This window comes from Ixodes scapularis, unplaced genomic scaffold (genome assembly GCF_016920785.2).
Source record: "Ixodes scapularis isolate PalLabHiFi unplaced genomic scaffold, ASM1692078v2 PGA_scaffold1__304_contigs__length_218370807, whole genome shotgun sequence".
Classification (NCBI taxonomy): domain Eukaryota; kingdom Metazoa; phylum Arthropoda; class Arachnida; order Ixodida; family Ixodidae; genus Ixodes; species Ixodes scapularis.
Genome location: NW_024609846.1, coordinates 90,960,468 through 90,981,112, shown reverse-complemented (window position 1 = coordinate 90,981,112; position 20,645 = coordinate 90,960,468). Strand labels below are relative to the sequence as shown.

Genomic DNA, 20,645 nt, shown 5'->3' with positions numbered 1-20,645 from the left:
ATCCCTCTTTCTGAGGGAGCTTCGAAGAAGTGCCGAAACGGTCTGGCTCTTTTACACACCGGCCGTGCCGAGAATGTTTGTGGGAGGTGTCGGCACACATTTCTTCGGGCCTCGTGGTTGTTTCGGGGAACTCTTCGATGCCTTGTTTATCTTGTTGATCGGGGAAAGGAATTAAATGCGTGCGATTTCTTCGGATCTCTCTACCCTCGGACGTTATCCAGTAAGATCGTGGTGTATGGGCCTTGTTCTGAACAACTCCGGTTCGCTTGAGGTCAATGACCCAAACTCGCTGTCCAGAGCCGAGTGGATCGAGTTGACGCACTCCGTGTCGCCGGTCGAAGTATTGCTTTTGTCGGTTCCTGTTTTCTTGCTCATAGCGACGCAGTTCTTTTTGGTCGGGTAGCTTTGGTTCCAGGAGCTGAGTGGCGATCGGTACGGTTGTACGCATCCTTCTCCCCATGAGAAGTTCTGTCGGACTGTATCCGTTGGGCAGAGGCGTTGAACGGTAGATCATGAGTGTCTCGTACGGATCTTCCGTTTTGCTGAGTGATCTCTTTATGATCTTCACCGCAGCCTCCGCCATCCCATTGCTCTGCGCGTAGCGAGGGCTTGATGTGATGTGCTTAAATCTGTAGGTCTGTGAGAACTTGGTGAATGCTGAACCTGTGGTTCCCGCAAACTGAGGACCATTATCAGATACCACTACTTCTGGGATGCCATGCCTCGCAAATATCGATTTGCAGTGCATTATTACGCACGCTGCTGTGAGGCTTTCCAGTCGGGCGATTTCGGGGTAGCGAGAGTAGTAGTCGACGACGACCAGCCACCATTTCCCGTGAATGAAGAAGAGGTCCATCGCCACTCTCTCCCACGGTCGACTAGGAAACTCTGACGGGATGAGGGGGAGCTTTCGGTTCTGGCCAGTTTTAATGCACTTTTCGCAGTTCTTGACCAGGCGCTCGATATGATCGTTTATCCTCGGCCACCACACCGATACATTTGCCCGTGCTTTGCATTTTCCTACGCCCATGTGTCCTTCATGAAGTTGTTGCAGGATATGTGGACGGCAGGATTCTGGTACCACTATTCTAGAACCATTCATGAGAAGGCTGTTTTGCACGGCAATGTGATGACGGTACTCGTAGTACTCTTTGAGGTCTGTTTCGAGATCTCGACGATTTGGCCAACCTTTGTGGCTGTAGCTGGCGAGTCTTTGGCAAACATGGTCTTTGTTTTGTTCTGCCGTTATCCATTGGAGACTCGTTTGCGTTGCTGGTAGGGACGTCTCTATGTGTCGAATGAAGCAATCGATTTCTTCTTGCATCTCTCTGTCTTGCCGCTGTGGCAGAGGGCTTCTTGACAACGAGTCAGCTGCTTGGAGTTCCTTTCCCGGAACGTGGACAGCTTCGAATGAGTAGCGCATTAAACGCATGCGCAGTCTCTGAAGCCGTGGGGTTAGGTCGTCCAATGACTTTGATCCGAACAGAGAAATGAGTGGTTTGTGGTCGGTTTCCAGTACAAAGTGCGTTCCCACGATGTAATCTCGAAATTTTTCGCATGCCCACGTGAGTGCCAAACCTTCTTTTTCGATTTGGGCGTACCTCTTTTCTGTTTCGGTGAATGTTCTGGACGCATAGGCGATGACGCAATATGATCCATCCTCCTGCTCTTGACGCAGCACTGCTCCCAGGCCGTAGGATGACGCATCTGCCGATACAATCGATCGCTTGTTGGCGTCGTAAATTCCGAGAACGGGGCAGGTTGAGAGGATTTCCTTCCATTTGGTGAAGGCTTTCTGCTGAGGATGATCCCACACGAAGTCCACTTTGGAACTGAGCAGTGACGATAGTGGATGCAGTAGGTCAGACAGGTGTGGCACGAATCGTCCTAGGTATGTCGCCATACCCATGATGCGCTTGACTTCCTGCTTTGAAGTCGGTATGGGCATCTGTTTTACTGCGTTGACGATTGTCTCGTCTGGACAGACACCATCGCTGCGCTGTCTACTTGATGACCTAGGAACTTGATACTTCTCACTCGAAAGACGCATTTTTCCTCGTTGAGCGTGAGTCCTGCTGATGAGAGTCGCCTGAGGACTTCTCGCAGACGTTGCTCGTGCTGCTTGGACGATGACGCCCATCTCAAGATATCGTCCATGTGGCAAAGTACTCCTTCCATTCCTTGGAGAAGTTGTGTGATACGTCTCTGGAAGTCTTCCGGTGCTGACGTGATTCCGAATGGTAGGCGATTAAAACAATATCTTCCAAACGGAGTGATGAATGTCGTCAGGAGTCGTGACTTCTCGTCTAAAGGGATCTGCCAGAACCCAGAATTCGCGTCCAGCTTTGAGAAGATCTTGGCTCCCGCTAGCCTTCCCAGCGTGTGCTCCACTGATGGGATAGGGTGATATTCGCGCTGAATGTGTTTGTTCAGTTGTGTGAGATCAACAAAAATGTGAATTTTGCCAGACGGTTTGGGGACGATGACCATCGGCGCGCACCATTCAGTAGGTTCTTCTACTGGAGAGATGACACCTTGCGACTGCATGTTTTCTAGCTCTTTCTGTGTTTCTCGATAGAGCGAAAGCGGTACTCTTCTCGGTGATGCGATAGCAAACGGCGTCGCGTTAGGTTTCAGCTTGAGAACGTGAGCACCTTCGAGAGATCCCAGTCCTTGAAACAGGTGAGAGAACTCTTTCTTCGGTTCGCAAGCTTTGTTCGCAGTCATGCAGATTTGAGGGCAAAGCCGAAATTTTTCGATAGCTGGCTTACCCAAGAGAGGTTTGCGAAGTCCTTTCACGATGTAAACTTCTTCGAGTGCTTGTTTCCCACGGCAGTTGAGCTTCATCCGAGCTGATCCCATGACTTTAAGGGGTCGTCCGTCTGGACCATGAAGTCGGCGTTGGGGCTCGGAGAGCTTGTGGCACTTTGCGAAGACCTTTTGAAAGATGGCAGCTGGTAACACCGTTTCGTCTGCTCCAGTGTCTATTCGGAAAACAACAGGAGTTTCGTCGACGAATATCTCGATGTCCCATTTTGCTGTTTGAGGAGAAGCTGCAGCTCCTATGAATCCTTGTTCGTGTACGAGGGAGTTCACGGTAGTTGAAGATTTGCAGACTGTTGCAAAATGTCCCTTTTTCTTACACCTGTTGCAGCCTGCGTTCTTCGCCGGACACACACTCCTCGGGTGAGCTTCTCGACCACACCAACGGCACGGTTTGCCTTTTGGTTTGGGTGTCGCGGTCTTCTTAGTAGGAGTTCGAACATTTGAACGTTCAATTCCACGCTGAGCACGTCCTGCTGCTGTCCCATTTTTGGCTGCTATACGGTCAACGTTGGCATCCTTTTCTTTTGTCGGTCGGAGTTCCACTTGTTGCTTCTTAATCACTTCCGATTGTCGCGCAGCAGCGATGGCCTTCTGGAGGTCCAGATCAGGATCCAGTTGAAGTTTTTCCGAAGTCCTGCTGTTCCGAAGACCAACAATCAGCCTGTCGCGGATCAATTCTTCCTTCAGTGGTCCATACTTGCACGTAGTGGCTAATCCATGGAGAGCAGTGACGTACTCCTCGACGGTTTCCGTCTCCAGTTGCGATCTTGTGTTGAACATGGCTCTCTCATACACCACGTTTCGACGAGGAATGAAGTAACGTTCGAAGTTCTCCATCACCTTGTCGAAGTCTTGAGCCTCGGTGTCGGACAGCTTGAAGGTCTGTAAGACGTCTTCCGCTTGTGGTCCCATGATGTAAATGAGAGCGTCGACTTGGTGTGATGATGGTTGAGATGCCAGTCCTGATGCACTGTGGAAGCGCTTGAATCTCTTCTTCCACGCCGGCCATTCGTTAGGTGTTGTAAAACTGAAGGCTTCGGGTGGCGAGATGCGAAAAGTTGCCGTTACCGTTTGTTCGGTAGCACCGTTGTCGGCAGAAGTTGAGGGATTGTCCATTGTTCCTTCGTTTGTAGTCGATCCTGCGCTTTACTAATTATTAGTAGACTCGCGGAGCGATCCCACTTCTGACACCATGTTTCGTTTTACGTTCTTTTAACGAAGGGCACACATGGACAACCTTTCGTGCCGGAGTCAGACTGAAGACTGACGTCTCGTTTATTAAATCTAAAACGAAATAAAAGAAAGGCGCCTCTGGTACGGGGCGCTCAGGTCACGCGCGAAGCGGACGAACGGATGTTTAGATCTCGGGCTGCGCGCGAACGGTTCTTCTCGGTCGCCTTGGACTTTGGAGCTCGCTAGCGTCGGCGCGTCGGCGACCTCCATAACAGACGCACTAGGCAAGAATGTAGTACATTTGGCGCACATACTAATAATCGGCATGGGAGTCGCAGCTACACGGATTTCGCACTCTCATTTGTCACAGGCAGACAGCCGCTCTCGAGTCTTAGATGCATACGAATCATCAGGCCTACAACTGCCCGAACAACTCGCATGGTATGACATGCGAGCTAATTACTGATGACTCTGAACAAAAATCACCTTTGATCAGCTATGACGGACATGACATTGCGAGATGTGCTGAAGATGGAAGCAAGTGCGATGACACCCGATATCGGAAGTCTGAGCGCAGCCAAATTGTGCAACACCTCGCACTAGGTACGGCCTGCACAATTTTTAATAAACATAAATTTGGCCCACCCAATTTTTTTAATTGTGCACCCCTGGTCTAGCATTTCCCACTAGATAATACGGTTGGTAGGAGTCGTACCCTCGTTCCTAACGCAGATTTTCATGAGTTCCCAGAGAGCTGCCAGCTTACGCAGTGTGTATTGAAAGCCACATATTCCGCCATTCGCATTTCATCATTCTCCCGATGGTACCTTGAACTTGGACATGCACGGGGAACAAAAGAACATTGAGGGAAAAAAGAGTTGAGCAAGAAACTAAAGTAATCAGGGAGTTCCTTTTAAATACTCTGAAGCCTCTGAAGCCTATGACGGAGTGGCCTCTCTTACAAGTCGTCTATCGACAAATTGGCCTTTGACCAACTTGTTTTCAACAAGTTGGCCGGATACCACAACGCACAGGCATGAGCGCTCGCAGAAAAACTCTCGGATGAAGGAGAGGGAACGGAGAAGAGAAAACCCTCTTGTTTTCTAGCATCTTTCCCAGAAGTATAACGCCGCAACTTCCTCCCAACCCTCCTTGCACCCACACCTCCGGGAGCCCTTGCACACATAAAACGTCGGCGACCATTCGGGCTTTCATTCACAACAGCAGCACTGCCATCTGCAGCTCGAGAAACACAAAATTAATGTAATGGTCGGTTGACACAACAATGGGTATCAAGACGAAGGGGCGCCCAAGCACACAGAGAACGTCGGTGACCGTTCGCTTGTTCGTTCACATTAGCCGCACGGCCATCTGAAGTTCCAGAAATACAGAATTAAGGTGATGGTCGGTTGGCGAACGGTAAGGGGTGACAACACCGAACGTTGCACAGAAGACGCAGAGATAAATAACACATCACAGTCGCTGCAGAGCGATTCGGGAGAACAAGGGACCTCAAAGAGCCACAACTCCCTCGCAGTCCTCGAAGCGTCACAGCGTTGTAATCTTTGCACCTTTGTTTGCAGTGGTCGCAGCGAGGGTCAGGGCCCGGCAGTCGAGGTACGATGTGTGGCCGAAGTGTCCAAGGCCCGAAGCCCGTCGCTATCGCAGCTGATCGCAGCCGCCATCTAAGCCCAGTGTACGTAGCAGTGTCGGCATCGTTTCGAAGCTTAGCTGTTCATGGCGGATGTGTTTACCCTTTTTTCTTTATGAATGTCGAAAACGCTAGGCAAAGCAAAGACTGATGGACCGACCTCGTCGTCTTGACCCCTGCCTAAGGGCCTAGATTCAACCTGGCTGCCCAAATTCTGTTTATAAAACAGCGTGCTGGGATGAAATTTGTGGAAATGATATTTGTATGGCTTTCCATGGCGTCAGTGAATAATAAAGACTTTAATTTGCCTTCTATCATTCTGGGTTTGTTTATTTTTGTCTTGGTAAATTGGAAAAACAAAACTTAACGACACAAAAAAAAAAAAACACTCCGCTGCTTTCAGGGATCGAGCCCTCGACCACCTCGTCACTAGTGCGTTGTTCTAGCTCGGCGCCAACTCACCATGGAGAAACGCGATTTGTTCTTTTCTTCTTAACTTCCGTTCCTTCCTTCTCTGGGGAGCGCGTCCACGGGTGGTCGCGCTGTGGGCTGGGTACTCCTACGCGAAGGTCGACACAATTTGGCGATGCCAGGAGCCAAACCCAGCCGTCTGGTCGCCGCTGGCTGACTGGCTGCGCTGTAGTCTGGGTGGCCGATCATAACAGCGGCAAGAAGAAACCTCATAGTACTGAGACCCGATATGCATGAAGTAACCAGCCATGGACGCCTGATCTCGTACCTTCTAAAACCTCATGTTTCATTGCGTCCCATCGACCGAATCTAAAGGCGCGTCCACACCAATGAGGTAGATGGGCTTAGAGTGATAAACCGGAAGTTCGGAAGTGGCACCCCCCCCCCCCCGGTTTCCGCCATGTTTTACGCAAAAGTGACTACTCGTCACGTGACCTCACAAGACTCGTGACGTCACAGGTAAGATGGCAGTGCCCAGAGCTGGTGTGAGTTTCTTTGGTGCGCGGTAGCCGTGGTGTGCACCGGCTTTCCGACGATTTCGGGCTTTTTCGTGCTCGCTGACGCAGGTATAATGTGAAAATATGAGGGAATGAGACTTTATACCCTTTTTGCGCAAGATCGCTCTGCATCATCTGGGTATTAACACCTGTGAGACAGCATCAGCCGTATCGCCGTACCGGTGCTCGGATCCGGGATCTGTTCGAGGATCGAAAGAACTTTGAGTGCTTTTAGCATCAACTTTTCACATTCTCTTGACTTTGTTTGAACGTTGGGATGTCTGAAAATCGACGCGAAATGTATGCGTCGGATATAGGGCCTAGGTGGATTTGTTTCAGCCCTAGGTAACTGCATAATCACAGCAACTTTTAGCGAGGAAGCTCCTGCGACCGTTACGTTTTGCACTTATCAACAATTTTACGATATAACTTCAGGCACAAAATATTCGTATTTTTCTAGCTTCGTTTGAACGTTGGAATGTTTGAGAATCGACGCGAAACGTATACGTCGCGTTAGGGCTTAGGGGAAGTTGTTTCTGCCCTGCGTCAGCGAATACCCATAGCAACTTTTAGCGAGGAAACTCCTGCGATCTTTAACCTTTTGTGCTAATCGACGATTCTACATTCGATCGCTTGTCTTCCTTTTTTTTTTTTTTTGAGTGCCAACTGCACATTTATTTCCAGCTACGGGGATGACGTTTTATTGAGTGTGGGGATGAATAAATCGTTGCAGCCACCTGCTTCAAAGCTTTTCGACTTGCTATAAGAACAACTGTTTTGGTGTATGCATAGATTAACGGCACCTTTTTCTCGTTTGTAAAATTTCTTGCAACAATACTTTTTTCTTCAAAAGTGTATTGCATTAGTCTGTTAATTATTTACTTGTTCTAAATGTTGACCATTCCTTTCGGTCTCTTCAATCGACTTTTTTGAAAAGTGTGGGCTGCCTCATAGAGTTATTATAATGTACGCTAGAGGTTCAAGTGGCGCTAGTGTGCTGACGCAAATTGAAGCAGACAGGAACCAGTCGAAAATTGACTTCCGGTAATGCATTTCTATGGGAAAAAGTGAGTGCATTTTCTCCCTGCGCTCGATCATAAGAGCAAATATCTCGAATAATTCGTACGTACTAAGTAGCTTGGAACATTTCTCAGTCAGGCCGACGAAATAATTGGTCAGTTACGGCGTTTTTCTTTCAAATTGGTCGGATTAAAAACGGTACTAAAACGGCTTCGTGCGTGTATTTATGTGCACTGTCGGACACTTTTAGCGCGAACACGACGTCGGCGCTTTTCAGCATGAGGGATATACGTGCCAGACGAACGAAGAAAATCTGGAAATAAAGGGAGACGGACGGCAAGAACTACGCAGTAACACTGGATCAGTAACTACCCGTGCATGTACGATCAAAATAAATTCCGATTTTAAATAAGCAAGTACAGCTTTATTCTTTCTGCTCTGTGCGAAGATGTTTGTTCGTACGTTCAAGATATCACCCGCACGCTCGAAATCTTTGAGAACAACTGCCCGATAAAAGCTGCCCGGCAGAGAAAACAATACCAAGAGACACCTTTCATAGCCCACTTACTTTATTATCTATGTTTTGAATGTTTTTATCCGCGCATGCACGATGGGGTCATTTTTATATAGTGACAGGACTGGCATTATCAATATATATAAGCGTCACCGGAATGCTGGCGAGCCTTGAACACACTCCATATTCCTTTCGATTGTAATTTTGCTTTGAATCGTCGCTTGTTCTTACACACCTGCTGCGGAACACACGCGCCTGGGACTGAAATGTACCGAAGTTAAACATCGCTCACTAGAAAAGAAAAATGCGTTAACTAAAGCAATTACACTTTTACAATGTTAATTAAGACACATACTATTCGAAACGACCGAAATAACCAAAGTGCTCCGTGTTATTTTCCGGCGAAGAGGTAAAATGCACGCGCGTTTTCCCATAGGAATGCACAGGAGCACCGCAAAAGTAGACTGGTTGCTGTCTGCTTCAATTTGCGTCACGGAAGTCGCATAGACACTAGCGCCAGTTGAACCTCTAGCGTACATAATAATAACTCTATGGGCTGCCTATACTTCGTATCATTGTAACTTGGAGAAGGGCAACCGCCACAGCCCCCTCGAGCCAATCAGAGAGACGGGTCGAAGGTGTTTGACAAATCTGTGCAGACGAGCACTCTGAATGACTTGTTGTCATGTGCCTCTCTCCAACATGCAAATTGGCTCACCGAAACTGTAGCCTTTGCCGTTTGCCAAATTGTGATGAACCGAATTACACTAGCTACTATTCTAATTACCCCAGGCTTTCATACTTTGGGCATTTGTTCGACAAGGATGTTATGTCCGCCATCACTGTGAACTCGGCTCAGCGCCTATTGGACTGGAATGCTGCATTAGCATTCGACGTGGACTGGGGCCCATTCGTGTGCTTTACGCCGAAAAAGAAATGGTGACAGTTGTGTTGCTTGATGGGGTTCTGCAACGGGTCTAGTGTGTCATACGTATAGGAAGTGTCCTGCTATACAACAATGCATCCATACTATTAAACTAGATGCTCAGAGGTGTTTGTTTTTGCACTCAACAAGTTGCAGCAATAATTCTTACTAGTGTAATATTTATTTTCGGTAGCTGGGCCTGGTTTGTGCTCATTAATGTCCGTGTGCTTTGATGTTATCACGTGTGTAGCTTTAAGTATCCTCTCTGCAATGCCTACAGAAGCCCTTGGAGGGAATAAATTAATAAACAACATTTTCACATCACTGGAGTTGGTTTTCGGATGCGCCACATGTTCAGGAGAAGTGGAACGAGTGCAGCCCAATGCAACCATTCGGTCAGTCTGGTATGTCCCATTAATTAGTATTGAGGGGCCAGAGAGGCGGGTGTCCTCAAAAGGTCCAGCACGTGCTGTGAATATAAATCTTTGTGTAGAGACTCTGAAGGCGTAAAGGCGAGCGGAAATATGTTTACCTGGTTAGTGCATCAAATATGTTTATTTCCACTTCATTACATAATTATTGATTTTTAGAAAATGGTTCCATACCGAGTTCTTTCTGCGACAGTCTTGTGTCAGGCGTCCAGTCGTAGTACCTGTGCTCCTTGTTGTCGGATGAAGCTCCTGGCACGTCGGTGTTCAGTTTGGTCGAGTGGCAGCTTTGACCGACAGATGCCGTCTTGTAATCATACGTCGTGTGCGGCCACTGACATTTGATGCACTGAAGCTGCAGAGCTGGCTTCTAATCCGCAAATTTTCCTGGTAGTTCTCTGCGTCAATGCAGCAAGCTCGGGCATGTAGTGCTTACGTGGCTGTGCCTTTTGCTGTAGTGTTGACTTGATGGCTGGCAACAGTCGACAGTGTTGTCTGCTATCCAAGCCATTTCACTTCAGTTTCGTAATGGAGATTTTTTTCTGCATCCCGCGACCACTGCAACTTGTGTAAGTCTTGTGTGGCAAAATGAAGTTGGGTGATGCTTGGTGTCTACTTTTGAGAACAACCAACTATTCTATTTCTTCAAGTCACTCAGTGGCATTCTCCGTCAAGTTGGAAATTCTGTGCTTTATTGCATGGACACAAATAAATGGTGTCAGCAAATTATTAGGTATTGTCCTTGGACAACAACCAACACCAAATCAACTGTCCTTGCATTGCCGCTCACCTGCTTTGTCGTGCTTACCTCCCGTCGATGTGATGGGGATCAGGAGCTTCGGGGTAACGTCAGCACCAGGGGCAAAGGTCACCGAAGGTAATCCTCAATGTCCCGCAAACGCTCCTCGAGACGTGGTCTAAGGTCGTTCGGCACAGACTCTTGCTGTCCAATTCATTGGTACCGGCACCTCCAGTAGACATGGTTGGCCTCATGCAGTGGTAGCAGAGTGGTGTTCGGTCGACCATTCGCAGCACCTCCGTTTTCCTCGGTGTGCTTTGTCCAGCAGTTGGCTTGGTGGGAAAGAACCTACACTGGTTCTTTCCGATGTTGGGAATGCTTCGGCGTTGGGGTGTCTCGTTGAATTGGCATTGAATATTAACTGGTAGCCGGTGGTGGACGTCGTGACTTTGTGGCATAAGTCGCCCTCGGTTCGTCAGATGCCTCTTTTCTTGAAGAAGTTTTCAGTTGAAATGCCTGTCGAACTTGTTCCGAAGCAATCACAGCAATCAAAATAAAAGCTAGTCAACTGATGGCAGAAAGTAGCTTCCTGATCTCCTCCCGGACAACAATGTGGATGATGTTACAGATGCCTGGGAGTCTGGCGTCGAAGTTTCAGCTGGATGACTTGAGTGTCGAGACGCTGGGGAATTGTTGACAGTGACAGGCTCGGCCTGCAATGTACATTCTATGTTGGAAGTCTCGGTGATACGAACCCTTCGACTGTTGTCGTGGGGTTGCGGACAAGGCTGCCAAAGGTGCTGTCCCTTACATGAGAACCTTGGGATTCTTATCTTCTCGTCTTCTGTAGCACCAGGGTTGGCGTGGGGGCTCGATCAGGCGCAAAACATTCTCCACAAAGGCAGCGACGCTTTTGTTGGGGCCGTGTCCTGGACAGAATCAGGAATTCGGCTCTCTCTTGTCAATGTTGGCTGATGAACGTGCACGTCAGCTTGATCTTGCCGACTCCCCATGACGTTGAGGAGGGTTTGTGGTTCTCAAACAAGTGCCTGATAGTTTCTTCCACGAGAAGTATAGGTTCTGCAGGAGCTGGTTGTCTGTCCACCCACTGTGGTGGGCAACACGGTCATATTGTTCAATCCAGCCCTCGACATCTTCATATACCATGCGTGAAAGGGCGTCGGAGGTGCGACGGGCATACAAACAATGGTGGGAGTGGACGCGGTTCACTGCTACAAGTTTGTCATTGTTGGCTTAGTCAGCTTCGGATATTTCTCGCAAAAGAACGAATCCCGGTGGTTCCTGCTGGTAGCAGCGACCGACTCGGATTTCAGGTTCTTCGTGGTGTATTTTTGAGGTTCGTCCTTGTGGTACTTGCGGTCTTTCTGCCGGGCTCGGGGTAGTTATTGGTTCACGGCTCGTCAAGGGTTTGAGACGCAAGATAGTCCGCCACCCGTGCCCCGTTATCGGGCAACTCGGCTGAAGAGCCGCCAAGGTGCACACTGAGTGAAGAGCTATGGGTAAAGTACCCAGGACCTCCACCAGAACATACTATGACAGCTGAGCATGGCCTGGAACTTTCCAGAATAGTAAATATTGATAGAAGATAGGACTGGAGCAAGCACCCGTGACATATAACAAAACGGACAGAAGAAAGACTACCCTGACCACTAAAGAAGCTGCATTGCTTTAGTGGCATTCTGTCCGAATAAATTCTCTCCCTCAGGGTTTGGCGACTGCCGTGGGCGAACTGAACTGAAATGGATGTGGGACCACTTTTCTGGTAATGAGCCGCTGCAGACTGTTGTCGCAAAGCGGCGTGAACGGGTGGACTGGGTGGGTATCACGCGCAATGAAATGTCCATACGGCTTGTAATTCGCGTAACGAGTGTTGATGAAACTTTTGTGTCGACGAAGCGTGCGACAGACCAGCGGAATCAATATCAACTGCAACACTTGTGCTCCGTGAAAGTGCACGTTTACGCCGGAACAATTTGGGAAGCAGCACAGCATCACCTAAAGCATGGCACAGGAACTACGAGCTTGAAGGCAGGTCTTCGGTACGCCGCACACCTGTGCTCCGTGAAAGTGCACGTCTACACAATTTGGGAAGCAGCACAGCATCATTTAGCACGGCACGGCCACTAACAGCTTCAAGGCAGGTCTCCGGTGCGCCGCACAACCAAAGTGAGCCTTCGGTCATTTGAACGAAGCGGCACCACGATTGCCCACTGCCAAGCACGACTGACACAATTCCCGTCGCTAAACTGTGTGTCCAAATATATTGCACACGCTTCACCGGAGACCTCGAAGATTCCGATAGTCAACCAGAGCACAGAAACGTCGCCTTAAATTTTATCCTAGCGGTATCCGAATCAATCCGAGGTCCGAGCAACGTAGGGCAGATTCTTCCCTGGCAATATGCCCGTCGGTCACCAGCGAAATGCACACCGTTCCTCCGTGTTTCCACGTTATACCTACGTCGGACACCACGCTGGACTCTGAAGTCGCTTTCGACCGGCTTCATATGACGGCTTCCGCGTCTGAAATCAACTCGCCGAGACGAACGACAACCAACAAAGAATCCGACAAGCTCCGGCCCAGCTGGGGCCAGCCGCTGCATGGGCGCTGCCATCTTCCCTGTGACGTCACGTATTTTGTTTGGTCATGTGACGAGTAGTCAAATTTGCGTACAATGGCAGCCGCCTTATGGGGCTCACTTTCGAGTGCAGACCGGAACCCCGGTTTATCGCTCTAAGCCCCTCCACTTCGTTGGTCCACACCGACGATGCGATCTAGTCGCGCGATAACTTCCAACGCAAAAGCGACGATCGCGGAAAAAAAGTAACACGATTTGAGCAGTCGCTACATAACCCGACGTTTTGCGATGCGATCTACATCGTGGAGTGGCTGAGCCAATCAGCGGCGTTCCGAGCGAGAGTGCTCGCGAAGCGACTTGCCAACGAAGGCCTTGAACTCGCTCATCGCGCACGTCAGAGTAACCATCTATTTTTTTTTTTTTTTTTGCGATGCGACTTAGTCACATTTCGCGACCGCTTTACATCGCCGGTGTGCACGCGCCTTAAATCAACATGGCAGTCGTCGCGTCGGTGGCGATGCGTGTTTTGGAGGTCGGCTACACGGTTATGCGTATAAGACCGAACCAGAACACATTTTTTACAACCTCGCATGATTTTTGAACAAATTAATCATTACACTACGTGTAAATTTAAGCTAATTTGTTTAAATAACGTGTTTTCACCCCAAATATTCACCAAATACACGGGACTTGCTATCAGTGTACCCCGTGACAAGGCAATTTTATAGGTGACCCCCATGGCACACTCACGAAACTTAGTGGTATGAAAATTCCTTGTCATGTGGTAGGGTTCAAGTGGACCAGACGGGAAGGTCCATCGATGATAGTATTAGAGTGTACTCAGCTGCCACCAGGCGATCCCCGTCTGGCCATTTGGCTGTACACTGCGACTGATGGGAATGGCCAACCGGAGTTCCACAAAACTAATATAGCGGAAAGATTCAAAACGCCACTGGAGCGTGAAATACATGAGGCCTTCATCATAAGGGCCCATGGTCCGAATGTTTGTATCAGCGCTCCCTCCATCGCCCTCTCCGATAAGGAGCAGGCCTTTATCAGTCAAGGTTCAGACACCCATCAATGACGTCTGACTTCTATTTTTTTATAGTTAAATATATCCTCTGTACGCATGTGCGGTTTTAATTTTTTTTTTTTGTGTGTGTGTGTGTTCTATTAAAATTAAGTTGCAAGTTACGCTCTGTCTTGTGTGCCTCTCTTCTCTGTCCTCGTTTTTTTTTTTTTTTTTTGGGGGGGGGGGGTATTTTTCATTACGTATCCGAACCATCTAGCCCAACCTATGCTTAATGCTTTCTGTTTAAAATTATGGACAGGTTTCGTTTTCTGCTTGTTTACTCCAGTTCTGACATCAAAGGAAATAACAAACCCAGCAGAGTATTTAAGGGTTATTGATAGTAATAGCAATAATAATTAATTGAGATTTTTCAGAAGTTTTTATGTTATAGCTAGATTGTGTTCACTGCAGAAACGTCAGAGGGCGTTCACGTGATGAAGAATAGTAAAATAGCATTTTGGCGGTAGTTCATTGAGAAATTATCAAACAGCCACGATTTTTATACAAAATGGGCGTTGTTCGATATCAGGGTTTTGGACGTTTGGCATGGAATGACCCGCCAGGGTTTATGCGGTCTACTGAGTTCTGCCGTCGGCGGAGTCCCTCACAATACCCTTTTTCTTCACCAATACACAAAATAGCCAATATCTAAACGTATATGCAGACTAATGAGAAAAATGGCAGAAAATTGGCATTAGCATGGCCACACTTAGTTTTCCGGAAACGGAAATTTGTTTGGTGAAGCCGCCATATTTTTTATGTCAACCCTCGCATCAGGGCTCCCTCGCGTATGGCACCTCACTCCCACTGGCTGGTGTAAGAATCACGTGACCATAGCGAAAATCAAATGGTGCTCTCGTCGAATGTCACAGTATGAGTCTCGGAGCACATACAATACAACGAAAATTTAATGACCCAAAACGTATTTTACGTATGGCGATTTTGCCAGGTGTGACCAAACCACCTCACGTCAAAATTGTTTTGAACAATTTGAAAGGCTTCCTTTCGTACGGTAACACAACATTATTGCAGAAAACATTACCTTCCCATTCCCCGAACCTCGTCACTGTCGTTTCACGGTACGTAAGAAATGTAACTGTTAACTCTAAAAACGTATTAAAAAGAAAAAAAAAGCCTTAGCTCTTTCCGTCACTGCTCTTGACTACTGAGACAGTCATGCAACTCATTTGTGCACAGTTTCCGCTCGCCTGACTTAAATAACATCTGTCATAAACAACTGAATAAAACTAAGCAAGAGCTAGTATTTTGCTGGTAGACATTTTTATCAAAAAACTTTTCATTGTCAATACGAGGATTTAGAAAATTGTCTCATTTTTCACTATTACTAATGCAGTGACATGTCGGAATCTGGACCTATGCATTGCCTCTGGGAAGTGCTATATACGCTGAATTATTGGGTGGGTAATCCCCGTTGCTCTTGTACTCAAACTGTTCAAACTTTGTTTAATAAACGTAGGCATATTTTGACCCATCTTTTACATTAATGCTATTCCCAGGAGAAGGAAACTTAACCCCACAAATAATTCCGAGATAATTACTTATGTTACTTGTCTTGCTAATTTCAGCCACTTACCAGTTCAGGCTCTACGGTGCTTGAGGACTCCACTCCGTAATCATCGGGGTAATCATACGTATAATTATAATCTGGAAAATCTGGCAGGTCTAACCCCCAGTCATAGATTTTCTGGCGACAAATCGACAAAATTATAATCAAAGGTCTGACAAGAAAAATACCAGAATGAGTTCTATCGAAAAACAATCGCAATGGCGCTATGCTTTAGTTGACTGTCAGTTTATTTATCACACACAAATTAGTTCCGGTGAGGCAAACAGGATGCGGGATGTGACAACTTCTGCTCAACAAACTTAGTGATTCATTCGAAGCTCGGCAGCAGGATGAAACCTTCAAAGACAATTTTGTTACATTAGCTTGTTTAAAGCTTTTGAATTTTTACTTTGTCTCTGAACTGGACAAACGACAAAGCCTTTGGTGTAATAGCGATAATCGACAAAAATTATCGCCAACCCCAATTTACACGAAACTTCGATTACAGACCAAGGAGTAATATTAGAAACACGCAATCGGGAATGCATTTTTGGGTTCAAAGAAAATGGGAACGGCGTGTCTTGGTCACATTGTGCGCCACATGAAGCCTAACTGGGTAATAAGAAAAAAAAGAAGCTTCTTTGTGGGAAGGGAAGATCTATTGAGTATGTTTATCAGCACTCAGTGTCGCAGCGTGGCGCAGCCTGTCTACCAATTCATTTGCTACACTGTTCACATTTCTTTAGTACACAGTTGTATTTCTCACGTATAGAGGCTCGAACAAGTAGGTACTTTGAAGGTGACTGTAATGGGAACTTCATTGTCGGCTGTCAAACAGTTTAGTTAGGTTAACAATTGTGGCAAGTTCTAAACGTTTTACAAATACCAACTTCCCGCTAGAGCTTCAGCTTTCATAATTATTATTATAAAACTGTATAATTATATATAACGTCATTAAAACCTTATGTTACGTATAACTACATTTAATTATATAAAATGCTTTATAGTTGTAAGAAACGCCAATAAATGAACACTGTGATTTTCAAGTAGGCACAAACACGCAATAAATGAAATTGATGTTTTCGCATTAAATGTTATTGCCTTGCATGACATAACACTAATGTTAAAATAGAACACCGGTTGCGTTATAGGGCTTTTTCGTAAATATACAACGTGAAGAATTAAATAATCTCACAAAACAATTTCTCTAGACGGCTGTGATTGTTAGTTTGTTCACAATTTCCTCGAATATTTTTTTGGTTTTCGCGTCTTTACGAAAGAAATAGGATTAATCAACAATTTTATCGTTGTAAGGTAAATTCCGCTTTATTTAGCCTTACTTTGTCAAAACTGAGCAAGAAATACTATAAAAGGCGACCATAACCAAGTGACGGTACCATATACCTAAACCCAACGTCAGCCTCATTCATCTCTAAGACTTGTTTGTTGTACAAGAAATGAGTACAAAGCACAAAGTAAAGTGTAACTACTCACGCAAGAAGACTGGACAAAAAAAATATATTACCCTTTTAAGTGAACAAAAAATGACGTCACTCAAATGTATTTGAAAGAAACAAAAAAGTCTAGGCAGTTTCAAAACTTTTAGCCATATTCCGTTTCATCTTGGGATAAACCACAGCGGAAGTCTCGGAGCCTCAACAGCAAGTCAAGCTTCAGTTTAAAAGTGACGTCACTTGGCTCGCCGGGTGTGGATCAGTGCGCGAGTCAAAATGATGCTGGCTTGAAGTCCGGCGTGGACGCGACGCGGATGAAGCGCTTTCGTCTGCTACATTCGAGAAAATTAGGACTTCGTTTAGTCTGCACAGTTTACTGCACAAGTTTGTCACTCTAAAAAACCCCGTACGTCTACTTTCCGGCACAACAATCGGAGAGCCAATCAGCGCATCTTACGGAGGAAGCTCAGCAAATGATGATGCCAAAACATATGTTTAGACCAAAAAACGCAGCTTGAGTTGTGACATCAAGCAATGCAAGCGTGACGTTTTGCATTTCTTAAAGACACAACACAGATTGATTTTTTTTGTAAACATTTGCTTTGGCATCGTCATTCACTGAGCTGCCTCCGTAAGGTACGCTGATTAGCGCTCCGAGTGTTGCGCTGGAAAGTAGATTCACGGGCTTTCTTTTCAGATAGTATATTTGATGTTCGTGGCTAAAACCTCTTGAAGTACCGAGCCTGACGCGCTGCTGTGGCGTCTCCTATTTGGGAGGGGGATCGGTGGGATGGTCGAGCGGAAGAAAGCTCCGAAGGAACTCGTCGCTACCCTTCTTGTTCCACTCAGAAAACTGGAGACTTCTTGGTCACGCCAGGAAACAGGTCGGCCTAGACCCCCAATGGAACTTCGACTCCAACCTGACGGCCTCGCGAAATGTCTCGCCTGCATACACTTGCAGTCCAGGGCTTGTGTGTCTGATTCAAAGTGCCTATGCCGACTACTCACTTTATTAATACTCAACCACAGAGAGCTTTCCAGTTGCATTTTTTTTCAACATTTAGTATAGCTTAGACGTTTTTTGGACGGTCGCTTTTTATACGACTCGCTCGCAGGGTGAGAACGACATTTGTGGTACTGGTACACGTGTAGCACGATCTGCCGCGCTTCTCTTCCAAGTGTGGATTTTTTGGAAAGACTGTCTGGAAGCGGGCGGGTGAAGGAAACAGGAGCAGCTGGCGGAGTAAGCTGCTCCTGCCTGCGAAACTAAGAGCCAAGTTACATTTGTCAGGTGACTTTTTAAACAAATGGCAAGACCATTTTAAAGTTTACATTACTACTTCGAATAAATATCTAATTTAATTTTAGTTTGTACCTAATAGCTTTTCAATAAAAAAAAAAACTTCCATCTCGAAAAAGATTTTTTTTTTTCGCAGTACATCACACCACACATAGTGCCTTTAGTGTTGATTGGACTAACGTGTTTGCAACGACAGCGTTAAAAAACAGGAGTGTAATTCCTTCAAATATGCTGATATTTATTTATTCAATATCACGTTTCGGAGATTTATTGGAACATAAATATCGTATCACTCGTGCAAAACACGAACATTACTTTAAGGAAAAAGACTACGCTCTTTTTACCATCGAAGTCTTTGACGCCTACTCTGCGATGCCTAAGAATGCCTTGCCAGTGCCGTGTCGCAGCTACTAGCCTTCCATTACGCTTGAACACAAGATGAAACGAAGTATGGTATTTCTTTTGAAGCCAGTGGTACATATTTGTTTATGCGTACTTCGTTATTTTTTAAGACAAAAGCTCTAGCTTTTTTAATAATGTAAATGACGATTGAACTAAGAAGGGTCGACAGCACAAGAATGCAAGGCAGCCGAAATGAGGTTTAAATGATTATTTACACGGGACGTAAGTTTACAGATCTCTCCTCCCCACAAAAAATTTCACAAAAGATGCCAAGAATGGGATAAAACCAAAAACACAGCAGAGCCTATTTTGTATAATATTTATGGCAATTTTTTTTTTTTGAACATGCTGGTCAGTAATTTACTTCGAACTGAACAAGATCACTACGGCTTCTGATATGTCTGAAGCTTAAAGTATTTGACTAAAACGCAGTGTCAGTGTCGTCAAACACATCCACCTTTAAAAATATATTAAAATCCTGCATCTGTGGTATTTGAGACAAAATTTCCAAAGATTACTGAGTTTTTAAATGGTACACTCTCAGAAAAAAGGGTATATTCTTACACCCGTTGTCCCATATGCGACACCCCAAAAAGGGGTTTGAGAACGTTAATATATACCTCATTAAACAGCTAAACTACGCATCGAAAACTACAGCAGAAAAAAACACTGAGGTTTCGGAGTAGGGCCAAGAAAACCCCGATTACTTTTTTTTTTTTTCGTAGTCAATAATTCGTACATTAGCTATTTTAATAAGTTGTACCACTTGGCTATCAAACCGCTTGTGAATGTTGGTACCGTTGGGTCGACTTCAGCGCGCTGTTCGTCAAACTGAAGTTCTGGGGTGTTATATGGGTTTTTACAGTGTGGTTGTGGAAACAATGTATATTCTGAAACTAGTTTAAAAAAAAAAACATAGTAATTTATTTCCCCGCTGGCTCAGCTTCCCGCTATTAGTTCTGGATCTTTAACTGAAACAAAAATTAAACATGTTAGAGGGGCGCCAGACCAATTACTGAAGTGATAAAATTCAAGAATTTGATGTTCAAGATGTTCAATGTGGGGGTGGGGGGAGGCTGGGTAAAAATTCTTAACAAAGCCAGTTTTTTTGGTAAAAGTTCCCGTAACTGTAGCCGAACTGTTTGATTTCTCGGTTAGAATCCCCCCTCCCCCTCCCTACCCGCTCGCAGCAGGGGTCGACACCCAACATGCCGCTTGGGGTCCACCACTCTCCCTTCCTTAGACGGAGAGATGCGCTGCGAGGAGGTGACGGAAGAGGAGGACATGATGCCGCCCACTCAAGAGCCGACTGTGCATGAGCCCTGGCCACCGACATGCCTGCTATAGACAAGAAGACTCTGGAGCAGGACGGCCAGGACGGATGCCAAATCGTATGTAACAGTCAGTTTAATAAATTACACCGTTACTACACACACTAAACATTTTCACACCATTATAGGAGTGAATGAGGCGTTCCATAACGAACATCTTAACCAGTGTAGCGATACACCTAATAAAAAAAGTGTGAAGCTAACACTTAAAAAAAAGGTTTGATTTTTGTAACACTTTTACTAAAAGGTGTGATACTGCGGCACACATTTTTAGAAAGTTACTAAACCACACTCCACCTTTTTATAACCTGTAATTACCACAGTACACTTTTTTGTCGAGGTGCACACTGTGGCCCGGAAACCCATGAAATGACTGAGCAAATAAATCACCCAAACGAGTCGCCGAAGTAGCACCGCCGTGCTTGGCCAGTGTCGTGGGAACGTCGGCCGATAACCGGCTCCAGTCCCGGCCGAATGTACGGTTCTGAAGAAGGTCTCCCACATTCAACAAGAATCTCGCTGTCGCGGATGAGCAGTTTTTTGCCGAAACGCGTTTAACAAACACAACACAATACGAAGAAAGCGGCAATTACCTAAAAGTTCGTATGGACTTATTACTTCCGTTCACGACGAAAAACAATGGCCGTGACTGCAACGCACGAAAATCAGAACACTG

The 20,645-nt window shown here is 46.2% G+C and overlaps 1 protein-coding gene across 1 annotated transcript in view; it reads right to left on the bottom strand.

The window, feature by feature from the left end:
• The window catches only part of LOC115312677 (neprilysin-1-like), an 87,526-nt gene that overhangs the window by 50,489 nt on the left and 16,392 nt on the right, over positions 1-20,645 (bottom strand). Inside the window, exon 7 of the mRNA XM_040216171.1 lies at positions 15,510-15,620. Coding sequence (XP_040072105.1) covers positions 15,510-15,620 — 111 coding nt within the window. The remainder of the gene's footprint in view (positions 1-15,509; positions 15,621-20,645) is intronic.